At 38.1% G+C, this 19,601-nt stretch overlaps 1 protein-coding gene across 3 annotated transcripts in view; it reads right to left on the bottom strand.

Annotated features, from left to right (window-relative positions):
- Nucleotides 1–19,601, bottom strand: part of PolE1 (DNA polymerase epsilon catalytic subunit 1) — a 157,677-nt gene that overhangs the window by 71,268 nt on the left and 66,808 nt on the right. For all 3 annotated transcript variants that reach the window (XR_011900843.1, XM_072306321.1, XM_072306322.1), the window contains 4 exons: nt 12,723–12,925; nt 4,927–5,077; nt 3,490–3,704; nt 5–188 (listed from right to left, as the gene is read on the bottom strand). Coding sequence is in view for 2 of the 3 variants with exons in the window: in XM_072306321.1 (XP_072162422.1) it covers nt 5–188; nt 3,490–3,704; nt 4,927–5,077; nt 12,723–12,925 (753 nt within the window). In the remaining variant the exon portion in view is untranslated. The remainder of the gene's footprint in view (nt 1–4; nt 189–3,489; nt 3,705–4,926; nt 5,078–12,722; nt 12,926–19,601) is intronic.

Raw genomic sequence — 19,601 nt, 5'->3', positions numbered from 1 at the left:
TCACCCCTTGTAAGGCAGCAGGAATCGTGATAATTTTTTGTATAGCACTTCCAATGCGCTCAATGTAATAATCCCAATCTAATACTTCTCTGATATCAACATCATTTAAGGTTCCATCCTTCAGCCATTTCCGTAAGAAATGTCTTTTGACACTGGACTCAGCTTGAAAAATGGCTAGCGGTACAGCACTAAAAAAAAAAAAAAATGAAGGTAGGTTTTTGCAAATTTGATAAATTTTTGGAGAAGAGAGAGGTAAGTAAACTTTCAGGATAATACAAGAGAGGAGAGGATGGGCGAGCATAAAGAAAGAAAAGAAACCAAACTTTGTTAAACAAAAATTGTGAAAAATTCACAATTCAAAGGGGCAAAGTGCGCAGCGAGACAATTTTTCTTACTTAAAATGGGATAAACATTTTTATTTCTTGATGTGGAATGACACAAAGTACATAGGCTGTCCAAAAAGTACCAAGACTGGTTCTATAACTCAAGATAGCTAGAGGCTTGATCTTGGTCTCATTTGAAAGATCAACTCAATATTTATCGATTAAGACCAAAATCAAAACTTTCAATCAAATATTTCAAAAGTTACAACACTGTTTGTAAAAAAAAAATAGCTGGACCCCCTACCGTTTTTAATGACTATTTTCTCTTGCCGGGAACACTCTCTAAATTATTAATGATCAGTGCACGGTTCTTTTGCAACTAATCATGGCAAAACCTAATTGATTTGGAAACACTGTCAAGCCGTCGTCGTTCGACTACGGGTGTAAGGGTTCAAAATCCACGAGGAAAGAATGAACCGTCGATTAGCCACCCCCAAAAAACTCGGGAAATTTTCGGCAGTTGATGACAGTTCACAGTGCGTGCGTGGTCTACGCTACAGATAGTGAGTGATTTTGTTTCTGTGTGCGAAATTTTTGATATCATCATGGAAAGAGATAAAGTAGTGGCCCGAGTTTTTTGGGGGTGGCTGATCGACGGTTCATTCTTTCCCCGTGGATTTTGAACCCTTATACCCGTAGTCGGACAACGACGGCTTGACAGTGTTTCCAAATCAATGAGGTTTTGCCATGATTAGTTGCAAAAGAACCGTGCACTGATCATTAATAATTTAGAGAGTGTTCCCGGCAAGAGAAAATAGTCATAAAAAACGGTAGGGGGTCCAGATATTATTTTTACAAACAGTGTTGTAACTTTTGAAATATTTGATTGAAAGTTTTGATTTTGGTCTTAATCGATAGATATTGAGTTGATCTTTCAAATGAGACCAAGATCAAGCCTCTAGCTATCTTGATTTTTGAGTTATAGAACCAGTCTCGGTACTTTTAAGACAGTCAATGTAGATCTGTTCACTTTCCACTAGTTCTTAGCTCTCTTGCAAACAATTTCAGCTAAAAACCACCACTCCATCAAAACACCACATATAAAAATAATAAGGAAAAAAGCTAGAGTTTAACCATGTGACAAAAAGGTTGGTGACAGGCTTATTTATCAATAGATTTAGGTTGATGTTTAGTAGTTCTCTGGAATGACAAATTTGATGTTGAAGAGGAAAGCATCTATTGGTAAGAAGCTAAAGAAAACGGTCACTTAAACACAGATTTTTAAATTCATTATAAAAACCTTTGGGATAAAAAAGTAGGTGTAGTTATTTTTCTAACTTTTGGACAATGGGAAAATTCTGAAAATGCTCTTTAAAAAAGGCCATGATTGCTGAGGATTCAAACAAGTTCCGTTTGGCAGGAAATTGATTGATGTCTATTGATTACTCATACCTGAGCGCTTCTTTTCCCAAATTTTCAGACCCCCAAAAAATTTTGGGGGGAGCAGGGGGGGTGGAAGTCAAAACCTGTGAACCTCGATATCTCTCAAACGAAGACAGATATCGAGGTCCGGTTTGGACGAAAAATCGTCTAAAATTGCATACTTTAAGAGTCTAAAGGTCGAAATCCCGATATCACATTTTTAAGTCAACATATGTGCTTTTTTCCAGTTTTTAGGTCTAAAAAATTTATTTTAAACGAAAAATTTACAAAGATCTCAATTTTTTATTTGAACCAAAGCCAGTTTTTTAAATTGATCGTCTTTTTCCGCATCCAACGAGTGGTTCATTAAGCTGGGGAACCAAACGGTTCCGGAGTTATGATCGATTGAAGTTTCCGCTCAACGCGCGCCGACCGATTTTCGCGCGCAAAAAAGTCGAATTTGACTGTTATTAAATCAGATTGAATGTTCAAACTGAGCGAAACGCATTATTAGGGAGATATCGAGGTCCGGTTTGGACGAAAAATCGTCTAAAATTGCATACTTTAAGAGTCTAAAGGTCGAAATCCCGATATCACATTTTTAAGTCAACATATGTGCTTTTTTCCAGTTTTTAGGTCTAAAAAATTTATTTTAAACGAAAAATTTACAAAGATCTCAATTTTTTATTTGAACCAAAGCCAGTTTTTTAAATTGATCGTCTTTTTCCGCATCCAACGAGTGGTTCATTAAGCTGGGGAACCAAACGGTTCCGGAGTTATGATCGATTGAAGTTTCCGCTCAACGCGCGCCGACCGATTTTCGCGCGCAAAAAAGTCGAATTTGACTGTTATTAAATCAGATTGAATGTTCAAACTGAGCGAAACGCATTATTAGGGACTCTTGAGGGTCGCTGAGTTCAGAAATTACAGATACTTCCAAAAAATTCACGTTTTTAAAATTACAGCTCCGTACAGGACCACTGAGCGGCCGGTCGGCGCTCAGTGGGCCTCTAAAATAGCGCTACAGAGCTGTAATTTTAAAAACGTGAATTTTTTGGAAGTATCTGTAATTTCTGAACTCAGCGACCCTCAAGAGTCCCTAATAATGCATTTCGCTCAGTTTGAACATTCAATCTGATTTAATAACAGTCAAATTCGACTTTTTTGCGCGCGAAAATCGGTCGGCGCGCGTTGAGCGGAAACTTCAATCGATCATAACTCCGGAACCGTTTGGTTCCCCAGCTTAATGGACCACTCGTTGGATGCGGAAAAAGACGATCAATTTAAAAAACTGGCTTGGGTTCAAATAAAAAATTGAGATCTTTGTAAATTTTTCGTTTAAAATAAATTTTCTAGACCTAAAAACTGGAAAAAAGCACATATGTTGACTTAAAAATGTGATATCGGGATTTCGACCTTTAGACTCTTAAAGTATGCAATTTTAGACGATTTTTCGTCCAAACCGGACCTCGATATCTGTCTTCGTTCGAGAGATATCGCGGTTCACAGGTTTTGACTTCCACCCCCCCTAGCTCCCCCCCAAAATTTTTTGGGGGTCTGAAAATTTGGGAAAAGAAGCGCTCAGGTATGAGTTATCAATACACAAAGTCTGAAGAAATTCCAGAGGGGGGGCGAAAAAAGCCGTTTTTGCATCAAGCTCTTCAGGGAAAATTACCCCGATATTTTATATGTAAAAATCACCATGACTGTATAATAAGATTAGAAAATAAAAATTAAAACATACCGATCAGTCACAGGAAACCCTTCAGGCTTTTTAGATATGATAAACTTGCAGGCAAGCCCTGCATCTTTGACCATTTGATCCCCTAAAAATTCAGCAAGTCTTTTAGCAGTGCTAATTGATGTTGATTTTTGACCACCATAATCTTCCAATTTCTTTGACATGGAGCGATTTTCGGAAATGAGCTCAAACAGTTCCGAGTCAGGCATGTTGCAAGCCTAAAATGATCGAGCACATTTTCATTGATTGGAGTTAGTTATAGTATTTAAGGAATTTTTGCAGTTGAGACTTTGAGAGCAACTTAAAAGCATATTACAAGGGTCATCCAGAAAATACGTTTACTTATTCAATATCGCCTAAACTAAGATAGATAAAGAAAATCTGTAAAATGCATTAAAAAGCCACTACTCTCAGCTTTCTAACACACTATAGATTTTCAAATTTGGTACAATAGAACTCTAGAAACGTGGATTTTTCTGAATCCATCTGCATCTCCTCTCCGCGCAGGTCCAAAATTTCATGGAGCAAAATTTCATGGTCATCAGCAAATGAGCTGCTATGTCTATTGCTCATTGCGAAAGAGTGACTTAGAGTTGGTTGAATTTCATGTAAAATATGGGGAACCACATTTCTAAATCAGAAAATAGTAGGTTCATTCGATATTGGTGGGTCTAAACTGCAGCACAAGAAAAGGTTAAGCAACTATTGGTTAACTCGTGGAGTTATGCCAGCTAAATTTGGTTTTGGTGTGTGAATTGCGCTCTATAATTCGTTTTTTAACCAAAAAAGGTGATCAAAGCTGCTCAAATTCAGGTTGATTTACCGTAAAGATGTTAGAAATGTTGCATGTTTTTCAAAATGATGCATCTATGACAAAAAATTTTCTAAAGCAGGCGGAATAACATAAAGCCCTATGAACAATTCAGACAGTAAGTGAAAAGTTAACACTGACAACTTAGTTAACTTTTGTTCCAATACAACTAATGTTACAGTACACACAGTCAATCCTACAATTTCCTAGCTGATCAATGTTTTTCCTAATGTTTTACATGACTTTTGAAGATACTTCTTATCTTACTAACAGGATACTACCATACTTTAGTGAAATATTTGTAGCAAATACTTTTTAAAGGGAAAAGAAGAATCAAACCAACTTTTGCAGAATGAAGATTATTAGTCATCGTTCAAAAAGGTAAAAGAAGAAAAGAAACCTGGAAAGCTAAAAACCGTGATACTTGGTTGAGTGCTTCCACCATTGATAGTTTTACCAATTTTACCTTTTTCAAACCTTGTTGGGAGCAATTCTAGAATATGTTGGTTTTCTCCGGTGGGTAGCTTTTAAGAAGTACACACTTTGGAAGGATGAATGTGTTGAAGAACAATTTGCTGATTCTTCTTTCCATAGAAACAAATTTAAAGGTGTGGGTTGCAGTCACATACCTTGCTATAAAGAACATCAAGCCAATAGTCCGCTACTTTTGCCACATGGCTATAGCACTCCTCCAAAGTTTTCCCTTTCAAAAATGCTTCAAAAACTGAGGACTGGAAAATTTTGATGAGTTGCAATTCACCTCTTCGTTTTACCTCAAACCTGGAAAAAAAAAGAATTAGATTGAAACACAATTTGAACTTCAGTGATATATATTTTAGTGATGTTTTCCTGCAAAACCTAGGTAACAGAATGTTGCTGCGTGACAATAAACGCGTTGCCTCCCTGGGCAATGCATTTAATTGTTCCTTTATTTTTCTTTGAGGGAGAGTTGTTACATACCTTTTTACATTTCCTGTCTTTGTTTGGCTCCGCCTCTTGAGCATGAAGCGGTGCTGCGGTTGCAGCTCAGTGAAAGGAAGCACGAAAAAAAAAAATAATGCAGATATCAGGAACAAAGACTCAACGACCGGCCCGAACACAATGAAGGAAATATCAAAACATAAGAAAACCATAATTCCTGGAGGAAAATCACCACTCACATCTTGAGAACAATGAAACACGTTCGCACGCTCTGACCAAGGTAACTCAGATAGAAATATGGCGTCTCTCTGTAACCATCCCTCTCTCTCTCTCTCTTTCTCCAGTGTCCAGCACTCCTATTGGTGGAGCAAGTCATATGACCGGATCCCTCAATGGGAACACAGACACTAGACAAGGGACACTAGGGAGGGAAATAGAAATAACCAATATACATATTTATATGTCACAGAACCCCCAACAAATTGTGATCTCTGCTAGGAAGCCAGTGCAAAAAATATTTTACATCCCCAAAGAGACCAGCTAAGAAAAAAAATACTGAAAAGTTGTGTTCGAATCATTCAGGTTACCATAAATTTATTAGAAAAGAGTTTCTTTTTCAACAAATTTACATTTAAATCAAGTAAAAAGTACAAACGTTTTTTTCTAAAATTCTGTTGCATAAGATAACACATAGTAGGAACAAAATTTAGGAAGCAATAGTAAGTTTTGCAACATATTTGGTGTGGGCACCTTGAAATAACATTCTGGTTGGCTCATCTTAGAATAAATTTTTTTAATTTGTTATCTTTTAGAGTTTGCATATAAGACTGAAATTTTAAGGTTTCAATAGGAATGTAGAGGTAGTTTTCATACTTGCTCACCGTGGTGACTCATGAAGTCATAAGTACATAAACAAAGGAACCTAGTTGCAAAATAAAAAATAAATGCTGAAGTTTGCGTATTTCACATGGGGAATAACAATGGATGTCTGACAACATATTAAAATAAAAAAAATAAGGACATTGGCCATGACATAGGGGACCATGAGTGACCCAGTCTGCTTCTGGCTCATGGGGTTTTTTGACAGGTGCCGAGCTTGATAGAAGCTTTGGAATTAACTGTGTCTCCTCCCTATCCCGGTAAGTTAGCTTAGGCAATTCCAATATTTGAGGGAACAACATAATACACAAAATAACACTGAGAACAACAATATTCACTCAGGGAAGTAAGTATCCCCGAGCAGGCCTGAGAAAATTACACCAAAGGAAATGTGTCTTAGGCTTAACAGATATCCCCCGGTTAAACTTAAGGATGGAAAAACAAATTAGAGACTACAGAAGTTGGATATAATTTTGAAGATTCATTAAAGAAATTAGAGAGTTTGTAACTGATAGTAGGATCATCTGTCATTAAAAAAAAGGGTTTCATTACAAGTAAAATCAAAATAAGTGACAAAAGCACTAAAGACATGTCGGTAATGATAAGCACAATAGTAGTAATATGACAATGGGAATTTTTCCCTTGAGAAAGGTCCTCTATTGGACAGGAGAAACTTAAAACAAGACTTACTAATGAAGTTGTAGTATGTTAACCATACTAAAAGGACATTTTACTGCTGGGAATTTCACGACTTTTTGAGGAGTCGGGTGGCTGTAACCCCCTATCCCCGACAGGAAGAATAGATCACGGTGCAAAAAAAAAAAAAATCCATGTTTACAAATTATAGACTTGTGACGACAGATTTGAATTCTACTTCAACATTTAAATGGTTTCAGCTGAGCTGCACTGAAGACACCAATTATTTGCGGTTTAGGACCTTCAGCCACCAGTTGGTATGCATTACCGCTGATGGACTTTTGGATGATGTAGGGGCCTTCATATAAAGCAAAAAAAAATTTTAATTTCTCCATATGGAGCACTGAATTAATGGTGGGCTTTTACTAATACTTTGTTATTGATTCGGAAATCTGCTTTTATTTTAGCTGCACGCTTGTTAAGGTTTTCTGCAATTATTGTAAGTTTGGGTTTTAAGTTATTACTGTTTAAATTTTGAGGAAATTCAATTCATTCTAATAGGAAATGTTGAGGACTTCGGTTTTTCATAATTGAGGAGTTTTCCGGAAAAAGGGCACATACCCAGAAAACGCGTTGTGAGAAAAACGCATTTGAAGTTATCATTCTTACTTTCTGGGCACTGATGATTGCATACATCGGAACTGGGGCACTTATATCGACGTTCATACACCCTAGAATGAAAAACAACCACTGGTAAAACTTACACTTCTTTCGGTGTTATGGAAGGAATTTTTTAAAATTTTCCGTTATGAGCCCTTTTTCCAGAAATGGACCGGTGGTCATAGGCTTTGGCTTTTAAAGCTGAATTGTCGAGACTTTTAACGAGTTTCGAAATGAAAATAAAGTTTTTTCACCTTTTCTACATAAAATAAAATAAAATAAAATAAAAAACTTCTTTCTATTTTTTTTTAAAGACTTACATCTTGTAGCTTCAAACGTATTTTAGCTGTATGGAAGTGTTGTATCCTAAGTTGGTATTCATGTCAACAGCATGCGGAATATAGCCCTTGCTAGGTGTAAACCCTGTCTTGGGAACAATGTACCCTCACGAATACACGTTCGCCTTCCTTGTCCTTTAGTTTTCATTTTATTATTTCCTTTCGTTTTTTCATTCATGGTCTAGTTACATCAAATGGCGACGAGTATTTAAATCTGTAAAAAACCCGCAGGTCAACCTGCGTTGAGAAAAGTTGAGGTGTTGAACTCGCAAACCCGTGCCGCGTGTGATACAGGCCACCAAGTGCGCGCCAGTACATATCATGATGGATGACAATCTCACCCTGGTTCTTTCCGTTTCTCGTCTTCAGTAAAAACCTCAATCATCTCTACTCATCAAAATGACCGCTTTAGAAGAACTCAACTCAAAAATCAAAACATTAGCATCTCTGGTTGGGAATCTTGCAGATCTACAAGCTACTCAAGCTTCTCAATCCTGGACTATCAGCTCTCAGCCTCCTGTTCAACAATTCAGTTTCCCTGCGTATTCCGTAACCTCAAGCGAATCTCTTGAAGAATACTTCAAACGATTCAAGCTCAAACTGCAACTTAGCAATATCCCTGATGAAAACTTTGCAAGCTATCTTCGTATTCATATGGACTCGGATCTGGTCTCAACATAGGATAACATCTATTATCCCACGAACGTAGGTTCCCTTTCTTTTGATAACATAACCAAAAAGTTGACCGATCCTCTTATTGCTTCAAAAAACATGTACAGTGAAGCCATCAAGTTTAGGGATGTTGTGCAAAAATCTGGCGAATCATTTTCAGAATATGTTACTCATCTGACGTCTGCTTCCCACTAAAGTGGATTTGGAACCTTTCTTGACTATTCTTTGACTGTCCAAAGTATTCATGACATTATCCTTAATGATATTAGAGATGAAATTGTCAGTATTAAACCAGAAAATTTTAATAAAGCTCTGTCCACTGCACTTGATATGGAGGCCACCCGTAAAGCGTCCACTATAATAAAAGTCACTGATTCCAAAATTCACAAATTTTACCACAAAAGCAGACAAAAAACTCGGAAACAACTCTACTCCAGACATTCTTCTTGCTCAAATAGTAATTCAAGCCGTAGTCGTTCCAGCTCTCCGAACTCAAGACCTTTCAAGCGTTATTGGAGCCCCATCCTTCTTATAATAAATCTAGCATTCAGTCTACAAATGTATCTTGCCAATACAGCGGCGGCTCGCATGAAAGATTCTCTTGCAAGTTCCGGAACTCCATCTGTAATCACTGCAATATCAAGGGCCACATTTCCTCAATTAGCCGAAAAGCCAAGTTTGCTGGCAACAACTCTCACCAATCTCAATCTCGTATCAACTCTCTCACCGATGAAAACCCTTAAGATCAAAGTTTAGAGGAACCGGACTGTACTGAATTTTTACAGGTAAATGCTTTTATGAATAATATCAACTTGGAGAGGAAAAACCAGTATCACATTCCAACCCTTTTAATGAGCGTCTCAACCTGTTATGCCCATATCAGACGATCAAAGTAGAGGCTTCACTAAAGCTGTTTCGAGCGACCGCTCATCGTCAGGTGATTAAAAAAATGTATAAAAACTAAAATTACGATGTGTTTTTCCAATCGCGAGTGGCTCAGTATCCGCGTCCGCGTGATTGCGGTGGCGGTTTCCATGAAAACTGGTAACCCCGCCTCAACGCGAATTCCGACGGAAATTAGGCAATGTTGTCAACACAATGTCGCAAATGGTCAGTTTAGGTTAACAAATGTAGCTGGATAAGATTAAATGAGTACTGCTTTAAATTGTGATCGCAGCGGTGGTTTTCATTGAAAACCGGCAACACCGCCGCTACTTGAATTCCTAAAAATCATGTGAAAGTTTCAAAAAAGCGCAAAACATGAACTGACTTTTCGAATTATGTTCGTTCTAGGCGTTTTGCTCTAACACGGAGTTGCGAAACGTACCTAAACGAGCGTCAATATCGGGCGTCGGGCGTGTTGCCGAATTTTCAAATCGCTATAACTCGTGTTCCCTAAGTCTCTCAGAAAAGTATAATATATCGATGGATGCGGAATGGAACGAACAATAATTCCGACAGGTTTTTATTCAATCCCCACCAACCGCAAACACTTTTTTAGGCGGTAACGTGATTTTAAATAATTACGAAAATGAAAAATGGCCAAAACGTGGCAACAATGGAGTCAAATTAAAACTTCTTTGGCATAGGTCGATAGAGCGTAATTTTTTGCATCTTTTGGTATAAGTACGAGCTCTGTAACTGCATTTCTGCGAAAGTTATGGATGTTTGAAGGTTACGACTTTAAAAATTGGCAACGCTGTTTCTCTGCGGTTCCTGCAAAAACGGAGCTAGGGATAATAAGCCTCTCTCAACTAGTACTATCAGCCCACAAAGTTTCGTACATTCCGGGCTGGGTACATTTTTCGTCTATATGAATAAATACTATTATTATTTGTTTACTACTATTATTTGTTTGTTACTACTTATTTGTTTATTTATTTCCTCTTTTTGCCATTCTTCAATCCATAATCAATTAGGTACCCTGCAAGAAAATCAGTCAACTAATCCTTGGTTACCTCGTGGGACAATCATTTTTTCATGGGGGTACAACTTATATTTGTGGTTGGTAGTGTCTTATACTGACTTCAACCGAAGGTTTTCTGCCAACGATTTCTTATCGCTGTTTTTAAAGACCCTTCTACATATGAACCAAAAACCATGTGCACTTCGTCGTGGTCAACAAATTTTTTGCAAACCAATTCCGCAAAATATAACCCTGATTCATGGCACGTTTTGGTCGATTCGGGTTTGCACGTCATGTGTAACAGGCCATACCATCAACAATTGCGACATCTCCACTTAATGATTCCTCTGAACCGATCTCCACCAAATTACCGTCTGGATCAGTATCTATTCCAGGCGGAGCCTCAAGGACCTCAGTGAGCTTGTACTTTGCTAGGCAGTGGTGCATAGATCCATCGGACAAGAAAAGAGCTTCCGGCACGACCGATAACTCATACTGTAAGATGCATTCTTTCATGTCCACCTCAGGTCTCGATCGTGAGGCAATAATCAGAAGTGATAAAAGTGGTACGAGGTATCTGCTCTAATTTAAACGATTTTGCCTTTTCGATCCACTTAGGCCTTTTTCACAGCAGATTTAAATGTTTTTAATTGCAATTGTTTCCAAAGGCAACCAGAACAGTTGATCTTTGTTTTTAATTCACTCGTCAACAAAAGTGGTGAATTGTTTCTCTCCAATTTCTACAACGTTTGTCACATCATGCTGAATATCTAGCGACAAAATTTGTTGAGAAACAATTTGGATTAAATTTTGACTTTAGCATGAAAAGGGGTTCAAAACTTGTGGCAAGTTGTGAAATATTTCTGTCTTGTCGTTTTCTCTGCGTCATGGACAAACTGTGGTGAGGAGTTTTATTAATATCTTTTTTACATGCAAATTTTTCCACCTTTGATGAAATTCGATTAAGTTCAACATCCGCCAAGAAAAATTTAGCCCTAGCTGCCTCACTTTGAGTAATGCCTGTAAGACCTCCTAATACCTTCAAACGTCTATTTTCTTGCTCTAATGCCTTGTCGGCACCCAGGGCAGAAAAAAATACATTGCTCTTGTTCACAACCCAATTTCCGAAGAGAAACTCCTCGTAGATGAGAGGATTCGTTTTTTCTAAATTGGCCAAATCTGATAGGTATAGAGCTATCATTCTTGCATAATTTTGCCGATCCATATCAAAGAAATATTTTCTGAAGTTATGGAGTGCTTCTAGTGAAAGCTTCCAATCGGATGACCGAACAGCCTGAGAAAGAAGTAACATAACTTCAACCATGTCCATGTAGGTTTTGCAGACTTTAAATACTGGCTCACTCGTTCCTCCCTTTTCACAAAATGCCGCTAGCTACTTAAAAAACTCACTTCCTTGAAATACAGAGACGATATTAAGATATGTATCTCCAATGTTCTTCTCGCTTCATATCGAAATTTTTTATTGAAGGGATGGGAAGCTTTCATTATATACAACGAAAAATTCCTCTCTAAGTAAGATGAAAAGTGCGGACAGCGTGACCAAGATGGCGGCCGAATTTGGCATTCAAACGGGACAAAGAAGGTTTAATGTATCCAAAATGCAGTCTTTCCCGTATGTAGCTTAAAAGTAATCAACTTCAAAAACATTTAAAACTTGCATGGACTCTTATTTCGGCCGTATTCGACGTTACAACCCCGCCCCTCCCAAGGAAAGCTAAAACTGGGCGCCATCTTGGATTTTAGGCATTTATGTGCGTTGGCTGGTTCAGTGGACCATTTTGTTGAACTCTCCGACCCAAAATACCTGTATTTAGACATATCGCACATCCCATTCTGATATTGCCACGGAGTATCAGGAACAGTCTAACCAAAATGGCTGCCAAATTTGGCCCTTACATGGACCAAATCAGGACTATTTGGCATGATTTGGTTTTTTTACTTTTTTTTTGGAATTTGCGACCTCGAAAACATGTGTCTAGAGTATTTACTTCTCTCTTTGGGCCGCATTTGACGTTTTGGCCACTAAAGCGCCAAACTCGGCTGTCATCTTGGATTTGGGGCGTTTCCGTGGGTCGGAGGGTGTGTTGGACATTTTTTTTTGGAATCTACGACCCAAAAAGATGAGAATCGGCACCTCACTCGATGTATTGTGTCGTTTTACCGAAATTTCAATTTTTAGCCGCCATCTTGTTTTGGGGGCCTCCAAATTACAATCGGGGAGTCCACCAAAAATTTTCTCATTCTAGGGACCAATATGAAGAGATTAAGCCATGGTGGCAACTTGTATCACGAACATGCACACTAGTTGACACATGCCCCCAGACTAATTTCTATTTTACTTTTATTGAGGGTTAAAATATCATTCCTCATCAACTGGCTACTAAATACTCACCCTTTCAATTCAGCCAGAGATCCATCAAAATTGAAAACAGCATAGCGTTTTTTGAGCTTCTTTCCCTCTTCTTTGGATGCTGGTAACACCATAGCTAGGTAAGGACCATCAACTTCAAAGAAAATTGAGTTCTCACTGCGAGTTTCATAGCTGAGAGTTTTCGGATCCGTCAGTTCATGATAAACGTGATTAGTAAAATATTCCTAGAATCATGGTGAAGAAAGTAACCATTTAGTACAGTGAAATCTTAATCAGTTAGACAGTCAAGGGACTAGCATTCTGTTCGACTTGGGAAAAGTTTGGACAGGGTGTCTACACGATTTTCAAAATGAAATTCCCTGACAATTCCAGGTTTTCCATGACAAAAAATAACAAAATTCCCTGACTTTTTGGGTTTAGCCATACGATGAACTAGTTAGAAAATTTTTAAAAAAAAACTATCCTTAGGAATAACCCCGTAAAGTCATATTCTGAATTACCATGGCGTTGGGAGGAGTTGAGTAATACTTTTGAAAGGAACGAGATCCTAAATACTCAAAATAAAGCTAATTCCAAAATGGTATACTCAAACTAAAATTCACCTTCAAAATTTAATTTTTAAGCTCTACTACGCTCTCTTTGTGACACATTGCCCCGTATACTTTTGAAAATTCAAACTTTAGTTCACCCTGGTGATTCCATAAATATTGGCATATTACTCAGTGCCCTGAAAATACAAGTTTCTTTTTCTTAAAATAGAAAACAAGAGTTGTAAATGTGCCTAACTCAGGTAGATTTTGCTATAATCAAGAGGAAATACGAGTCTCTTCTCGATTTTAGATAAATTTGCTTGATTCGGGATTTTTTTTTTTTTTTTTTTTTTTTTTAGGTCAATTAATTCAATGGATTCCAGAACCTATTGTTGGTATTGAATTTGTCTTATACTCAACAAGCATTGGCTTGTTAGAATATAATCCACCAATAATATTTCTACAAGGTGGATGCACCAGTTGTGAACATGTTGATTTAAGAACCAGAAAAATTTCATGCAAAATGCGGTTGACATTAAATATTTCTTTACTCAGTTAAAGAAAAACTAAAATTCTAGCCTTTTCATTAAATTTCCTAACTTACTGAAAAAATTGATTAACCATCTGCTCAAAACTAGGGCACTTACTTTTCCTATCATTATTTACTGTAATTTTCTGCTGTTAGCACGTTAACTTCATTCAAGTCTATTTAGTCTATCTTGCCATTTAGCATGAATTAAGTAGATAAATTAAATAGGGCAGATCGATTCGATCTTTAAAGTTAGGGAACACACATTAGTGAACCTAGCGGCCGTGTAGCAAACTGGTTGAACAGAGCAGTTTACATTATCAGCCACGCAAGCGAGCTACTCGGCCAATTCGGCAGTGACGAGCAAAAATAGCCGCGAAATGTTCGAATTGCGAAAATTCCCTGACTTTCACCGGTTTTCGATCGAATTCCCTGACTTTTCCCGGTTTTCCAGACAGTGATCAAATTCCCTGATTTTTCCCGGTTTTCCCGGTTTTCCAGACCTGCAGACACCCTGTTGGAGTGTTGCCAATTTCAGCTCATGTGAACTCCTGTCAAAGGTTCTTCCAAAATTTGCCGATTAAACCCATTAGATCCTAATCCTAAAAATACTTACTCAAGCAGTAATTACGCTTTCATGATTGAATGAAACAATCTATACAGCTAATGAATATAAAATATTAAATTAAGTTGATGTTTAAGTTGACCAGGTTAACTGAAACGCATACTCCAACAGGAACATAAACTGGATGTGTTCACGAATGAATGAAAGTAAAGTTAAAACTGAAGATGGATTCGATCACCAAATGAGGAAAAAAATAGGAGCAACAGACTTCACACTTCTGCTTAATGGGAGTACCACCACGATTCCGATTCTTGAACCTCTCAAAGCCCTGGAGCCAATATTGGCCAATAAGAATGACGATAAGCATCACAACAGGACAGTGCAGGAAGTTCCAAAACGCCAACCATTTGTCGCGATCCGGCGTTTTTGCCTCACAGCATATTTTCCAATTTGCCCCACGCCATAATTCCGATTTGCCTCAAAGCCAAACGTGCGAATTAACAACCAAATGCCCGATTTTCCAGTAAAATAGGTACTTTGTCTCTTTTCTTTTGAAGCATACAGCGAAAAAAATAAGAAAAAAAAGCGTCATCACTTCTGAAAATTGCTTCACAACTGCAGATTAGCCTCTTGTTTGCCATGGTTTAAAGATCGCCTGACCAGGTATTTTCAGCACCCCTGTAGCACCACTTAGGTCCTACTTCATGCCATACATGATCCAATTTTGCAACAAGTCTAGGACTACGTCTACTTGTTGTGACATTCTAGGTGGCGGTAGCCACCCCGGCCCAATCCAAAAAACTCCCCCTAAAAAATAACGAGACCAAATGAAAAAAAGAAAAAAAAACCGACGGGTGGCTGCTGCCTAACTAGTTTACACGAAACAACGCGACGGGGCTTTTCTGCACGGTTTGCGGTCCATTTAGCTCTCCTGCTAATTAAGTCGTAGAGCAAACCCCAAAAACCCTATAATATTTGGGTAGAGTATGCTCAGCTCTACTCGTAATGCCCACCCTTTTTAAGTTTAGTTAAATATTAAAAAAGTTACTAAGCTTTAACCACAAATTTTGGACCCCAAAACATGACGATGATGGAATTGACCAATCGCTGAGCAGAAGAGCAGATTCGGGACAGATTCGAGGCCCGCGAACGCGGGAATAGCGGTTGTGACTTTCCAATCGGCCTACAGCTATAACCGTAAAAGAAACCCCTATAAAACTGTAGATATTTTGAAACTACTGTTTATAATGCAGACTCATTTTTTTGCAAATTAGAACTAAATGTGGCATAAGGGAGAAATAACGAAAAATAGGTCAAATTTTAATGATTCCGGAGGCCGACCTGTGTAGAGGGCTGTGGAAGTAATGGTAGCATAAAACCCATTAAACTAGGTAAAATTTAAATCTGTAGACGCCGGAGATGGAACTTTTGGTACTTTCGCAGACTTACATAGACTTCGAAAGGAGAAATAATCGAAAGAAGGAGCGGGTCCTTCAATTTTTCAAACACATTTGATTTGAATTTGAAACAACTTGTAAAACCGCGCGATGGATGGTGAGCGCCGACTCCAGAAACTAAATTTCAGGTTATGCTACTGTTTTATTATGGCTTTAAATATCTAAATAATAAGAAAAAGGTAGATTAATTGATGCGTGTTTCCATTTTATGGAACACCTGGAGGTAGCCGAAGATAACTGGATCAATTTCTATAAAACCCTTTTATGATTCCCGCACCCTTGATAAATTTAGTTGTCACAGTAAGTACTCGGATCAACCTGCCATTTCTTCCCAGCGGCCCTGATCTAGCGATCTTTTCAAGTAATCAAGTAATTGTTCATGAATGATTGATGATATCCCACTATAGTGAGTCCTAGATACTATTTCTCGTTAATCAGATTCAGCAACTTTCCACCAGAAAATCATTCTTTCCCTCAAAACGATGATGTGTGTCGGGGATCTCAATCGGTGGGAATGAATCTGCGTTTCCACTTTCTACTAAAATTTTGCTAGCAGCTAGGCAGCCTACCTCCTCAGGAGTTGATGTGTGTTTCTCAGTGTATCATGTAACTGGTGCCTAAAGCCTGTATGTCTTCGTAGACTTGTGATGCTTTATATTGGAAAACCGGTTGACGCATTCACCCGTTAGTCTTGGTTATGTGTCTACTTAAAGAAGCTACGCTTCACTGAAACGAAACCACTTCAATGAAATCGACTCAATGTCACAAAATCAAAGATACTTGACTTCAAGCATTAGCTTTAATTTGATTATTATCAAGTCTCTTTGATTCTGGGTCAGAAGTTGATTGAATCATCAAAGCCTGTGTTTGGATAAAATTCTTCAAATCCAGGTCTTTCATATTGACCTGTGCAGAAGGTATGTATCTATACTACTACTTCATTGGTTTGAAAAAATTGAGATGCTGACTAATGCAGGATATACTTGATGATAACCTCTCTATACATTCGCTAAAATTTGCAATACCTGGAGACGCAAATTCCGTCACTGCTTACCACGCCACTGCTTACGCATATAGGAGATCATGCAAAGCGGCTGTTCAATATAAAACATCAGTGCCTCTTGACCTCTAGATTATCTGAGTTCTCGCCTGACAAATATACCCACTATGAGAGTGCGACAGAAAATTAGCTGTTCCATTTAGCACGGAAATTGGATACAAGAATTAATTCTCTGGCACACCCTGCAAGTGCATTAAAACTCATTAGATGTGGACTTTTGATGACCAGAGCTGGCAGGTTATTAGAAACTATCAATCGAGACTCAAAGAGCCAAAAATTTTAGTCCGGGCGACTAAAATTTTTGGCTGCTACAGCCTCAACATCCACTGACTATCTCCTTTGATGAAGCGTAAACTGCTCACATTTCTCAAGATAAGGAATGCCTGCGCTTGAAAAGCATCTTTCATAAAACAGAAAGCATTGATATCTACCAGTACAACTGGTAGGTAAGCAGGATGCTAACTTTGTGTACAAAGTATACAAAGTATTGTCTACCAGTCTTGATGAGGCAGTGTCCTGCATCCTCCATACTGCTGATTAAATTGTAGGTCAGAGAGGCTGGCTATCCGTAGTAGGTATAGATAATGGAACACATTATTGACTTACCTGCAGTGAGCTGCAGAATTTAGTTTACATTTTATCATCAGCTTGATAGAATTAAAAGAAAGGTGTCCACGTTGGATATAAAAGTCAGCCCTATGTAAAGGATATGTCTCTACTGTAAAACCCTGTGAATTCATGTTCACAGCATAGGTACAGTACAAAAGAGACGGACAATACAGAATAGTCCTAAATCACAAGTGGCTCCTAAGTTGTTGTTCATCTGACTCCTTGCCTAAAAAATTCCTTCAGAATATGCATTGCTTTACTTCATCATTGAAAGAATAAACAAGAATTCTCCGTTTTACCCTGATAGCGCATTAAAACTCAATCCGTACCAAGTACGGCATCTGCATGACCAGAAGTAGCGGATGCAGGCTCATGAAAATGAAATTGTATCAAACTGTTTCATTACAGTTCAAAAGATTTATGCTATTGCGATTGCAATTTCAGTAGTGGCAACTGTAATTTTTGCTTGCGAAAGGATCAACTTTTGCTGCTAATCTTTTCTGATGAAGAGTGAACTGGTCACATTTCTCAAGATACATAATGCCACAGCTTTAGAGAAAGCTCTCATAAAACCAAAAATTATTGATAAATACTTACTTACTTTGTCAAACGCTATCTTTATGAGACGGTATCAAGCGTTTGCAATGTTATTACTGAGGATGAAATTAGAGTTCGGAGAAATTGCAATTTGAATGGTCAAAGGACCTGGCAGGCATAACTGGGTATAAGCAGCGTAAATAATAGTGATCCTGCACTGAGCTGCAGAATTTAGCTCGCATTCTATCATTAGCTCCAATAATCAAAAAAAAAGTGTCAGATATAATGTGAGACATAAAAATTAGCCCTAAGCATAGGTGATGTCCCTACTGTAAATCCTGGTTTTGTGCCTACCGTACACAGGAGATGGAACATTACATAAAAGTCCTATATTAAAGGCGGCACCCAAGTTGTTGATTATCAGGGTTCTCGCCCGATACATTCACCCACTTTGAAGGTGTGACAGAAAATATACTGGTTAATTTTATCTTTGAAAGTAAACCCATTAGTAATTAAAATGGCACTCTCCCTTTCACCCTGTTGCGCGTTTAAAATCAATCAGTCGATGTGGACTCTAGTTGACCGGAATGGGCAAATGGAGAATCCTAATGATGAAAGTTATCAAAGGGTTTCATTGCAGCAGGCCGATTATTGAAAGTTTGAAGCAGTCTGATAAGAGATCAAAATGCGATATATTGCACGGTTAAGATAGGGCTGTCTTGCCTTGTCCTACTGACATAGTTTCAATAATCAGCATGCAGTTGAGAAAATTTATGTCATCACAACTAAAGTTTATTGTATACCATCTCCTTATGAACGGTAAGATTAAACGTAAGTACCAAGATGATTTCATATGTTGTCTAGATAGGAATGCACATAGTAGACAAAATAAGTAGCATCTTTTCGTTTCAAGCACATCGATCCCTCAGTAATCAGAGAATCATAAAGGAAAACCAGAGACAAATAGGAAAACTCACAACCAAAAAGGTACCTAGAGAGATATGCATGATTCATGATTCATGCAAAAATTTGGAAGCATTATTCCTCAGGGCAGCATAAAATTGAAAACGTTTCGTGCGTACAATAAGAAAACCATTCAAGAATTTATATTGTTATTAATTCCAGAAATAATATGACAAAGAAAGAGAAAGGAGCCTGGAGAAATTGCGATGATATTCTGCTCAAATCCGATCCAAAGTTTCCGAACAAAACAATAACATAACCTCTATCTATCGCTTCTGTACTTGGCTTCGCATCTGTAGTTTCTATCGTGCGTAGCCAATGAGAATTAGGCATTACGTCAAGTGACCCAACTTGGTCACGATTTTAATATTGACCTGCGGTTTTTTATCTGTGACGCACAGGGTGTGCCAAAAATATGAATCCTTCGTATTGATGTCTCGAGAACGATTACAGATTATTGACATGCGGTTTGAACGAAATTTCCTTCAAAAAAGGTGGGCCGCTCTCGAGTGGGGGGGGGGTGTGTGTGTGTGTGTGTGTGTGGGAGGGTGTGTGTGTGTGTTCAGGGGGTCGTTACCTCTCTACTTCGCGTCCGGGAACAACTTTTAAATTTAAAATGGGAACTCTCTTTGCCTGATACTGCGTAGAAG

The sequence above is a fragment of the Bemisia tabaci genome, chromosome 1 (genome assembly GCF_918797505.1).
Source record: "Bemisia tabaci chromosome 1, PGI_BMITA_v3".
Lineage (NCBI taxonomy): Eukaryota > Metazoa > Arthropoda > Insecta > Hemiptera > Aleyrodidae > Bemisia > Bemisia tabaci.
The sequence above is the reverse complement of the archived record's forward strand: the minus strand, read 5'-3'. Positions and strand labels throughout refer to the sequence as shown.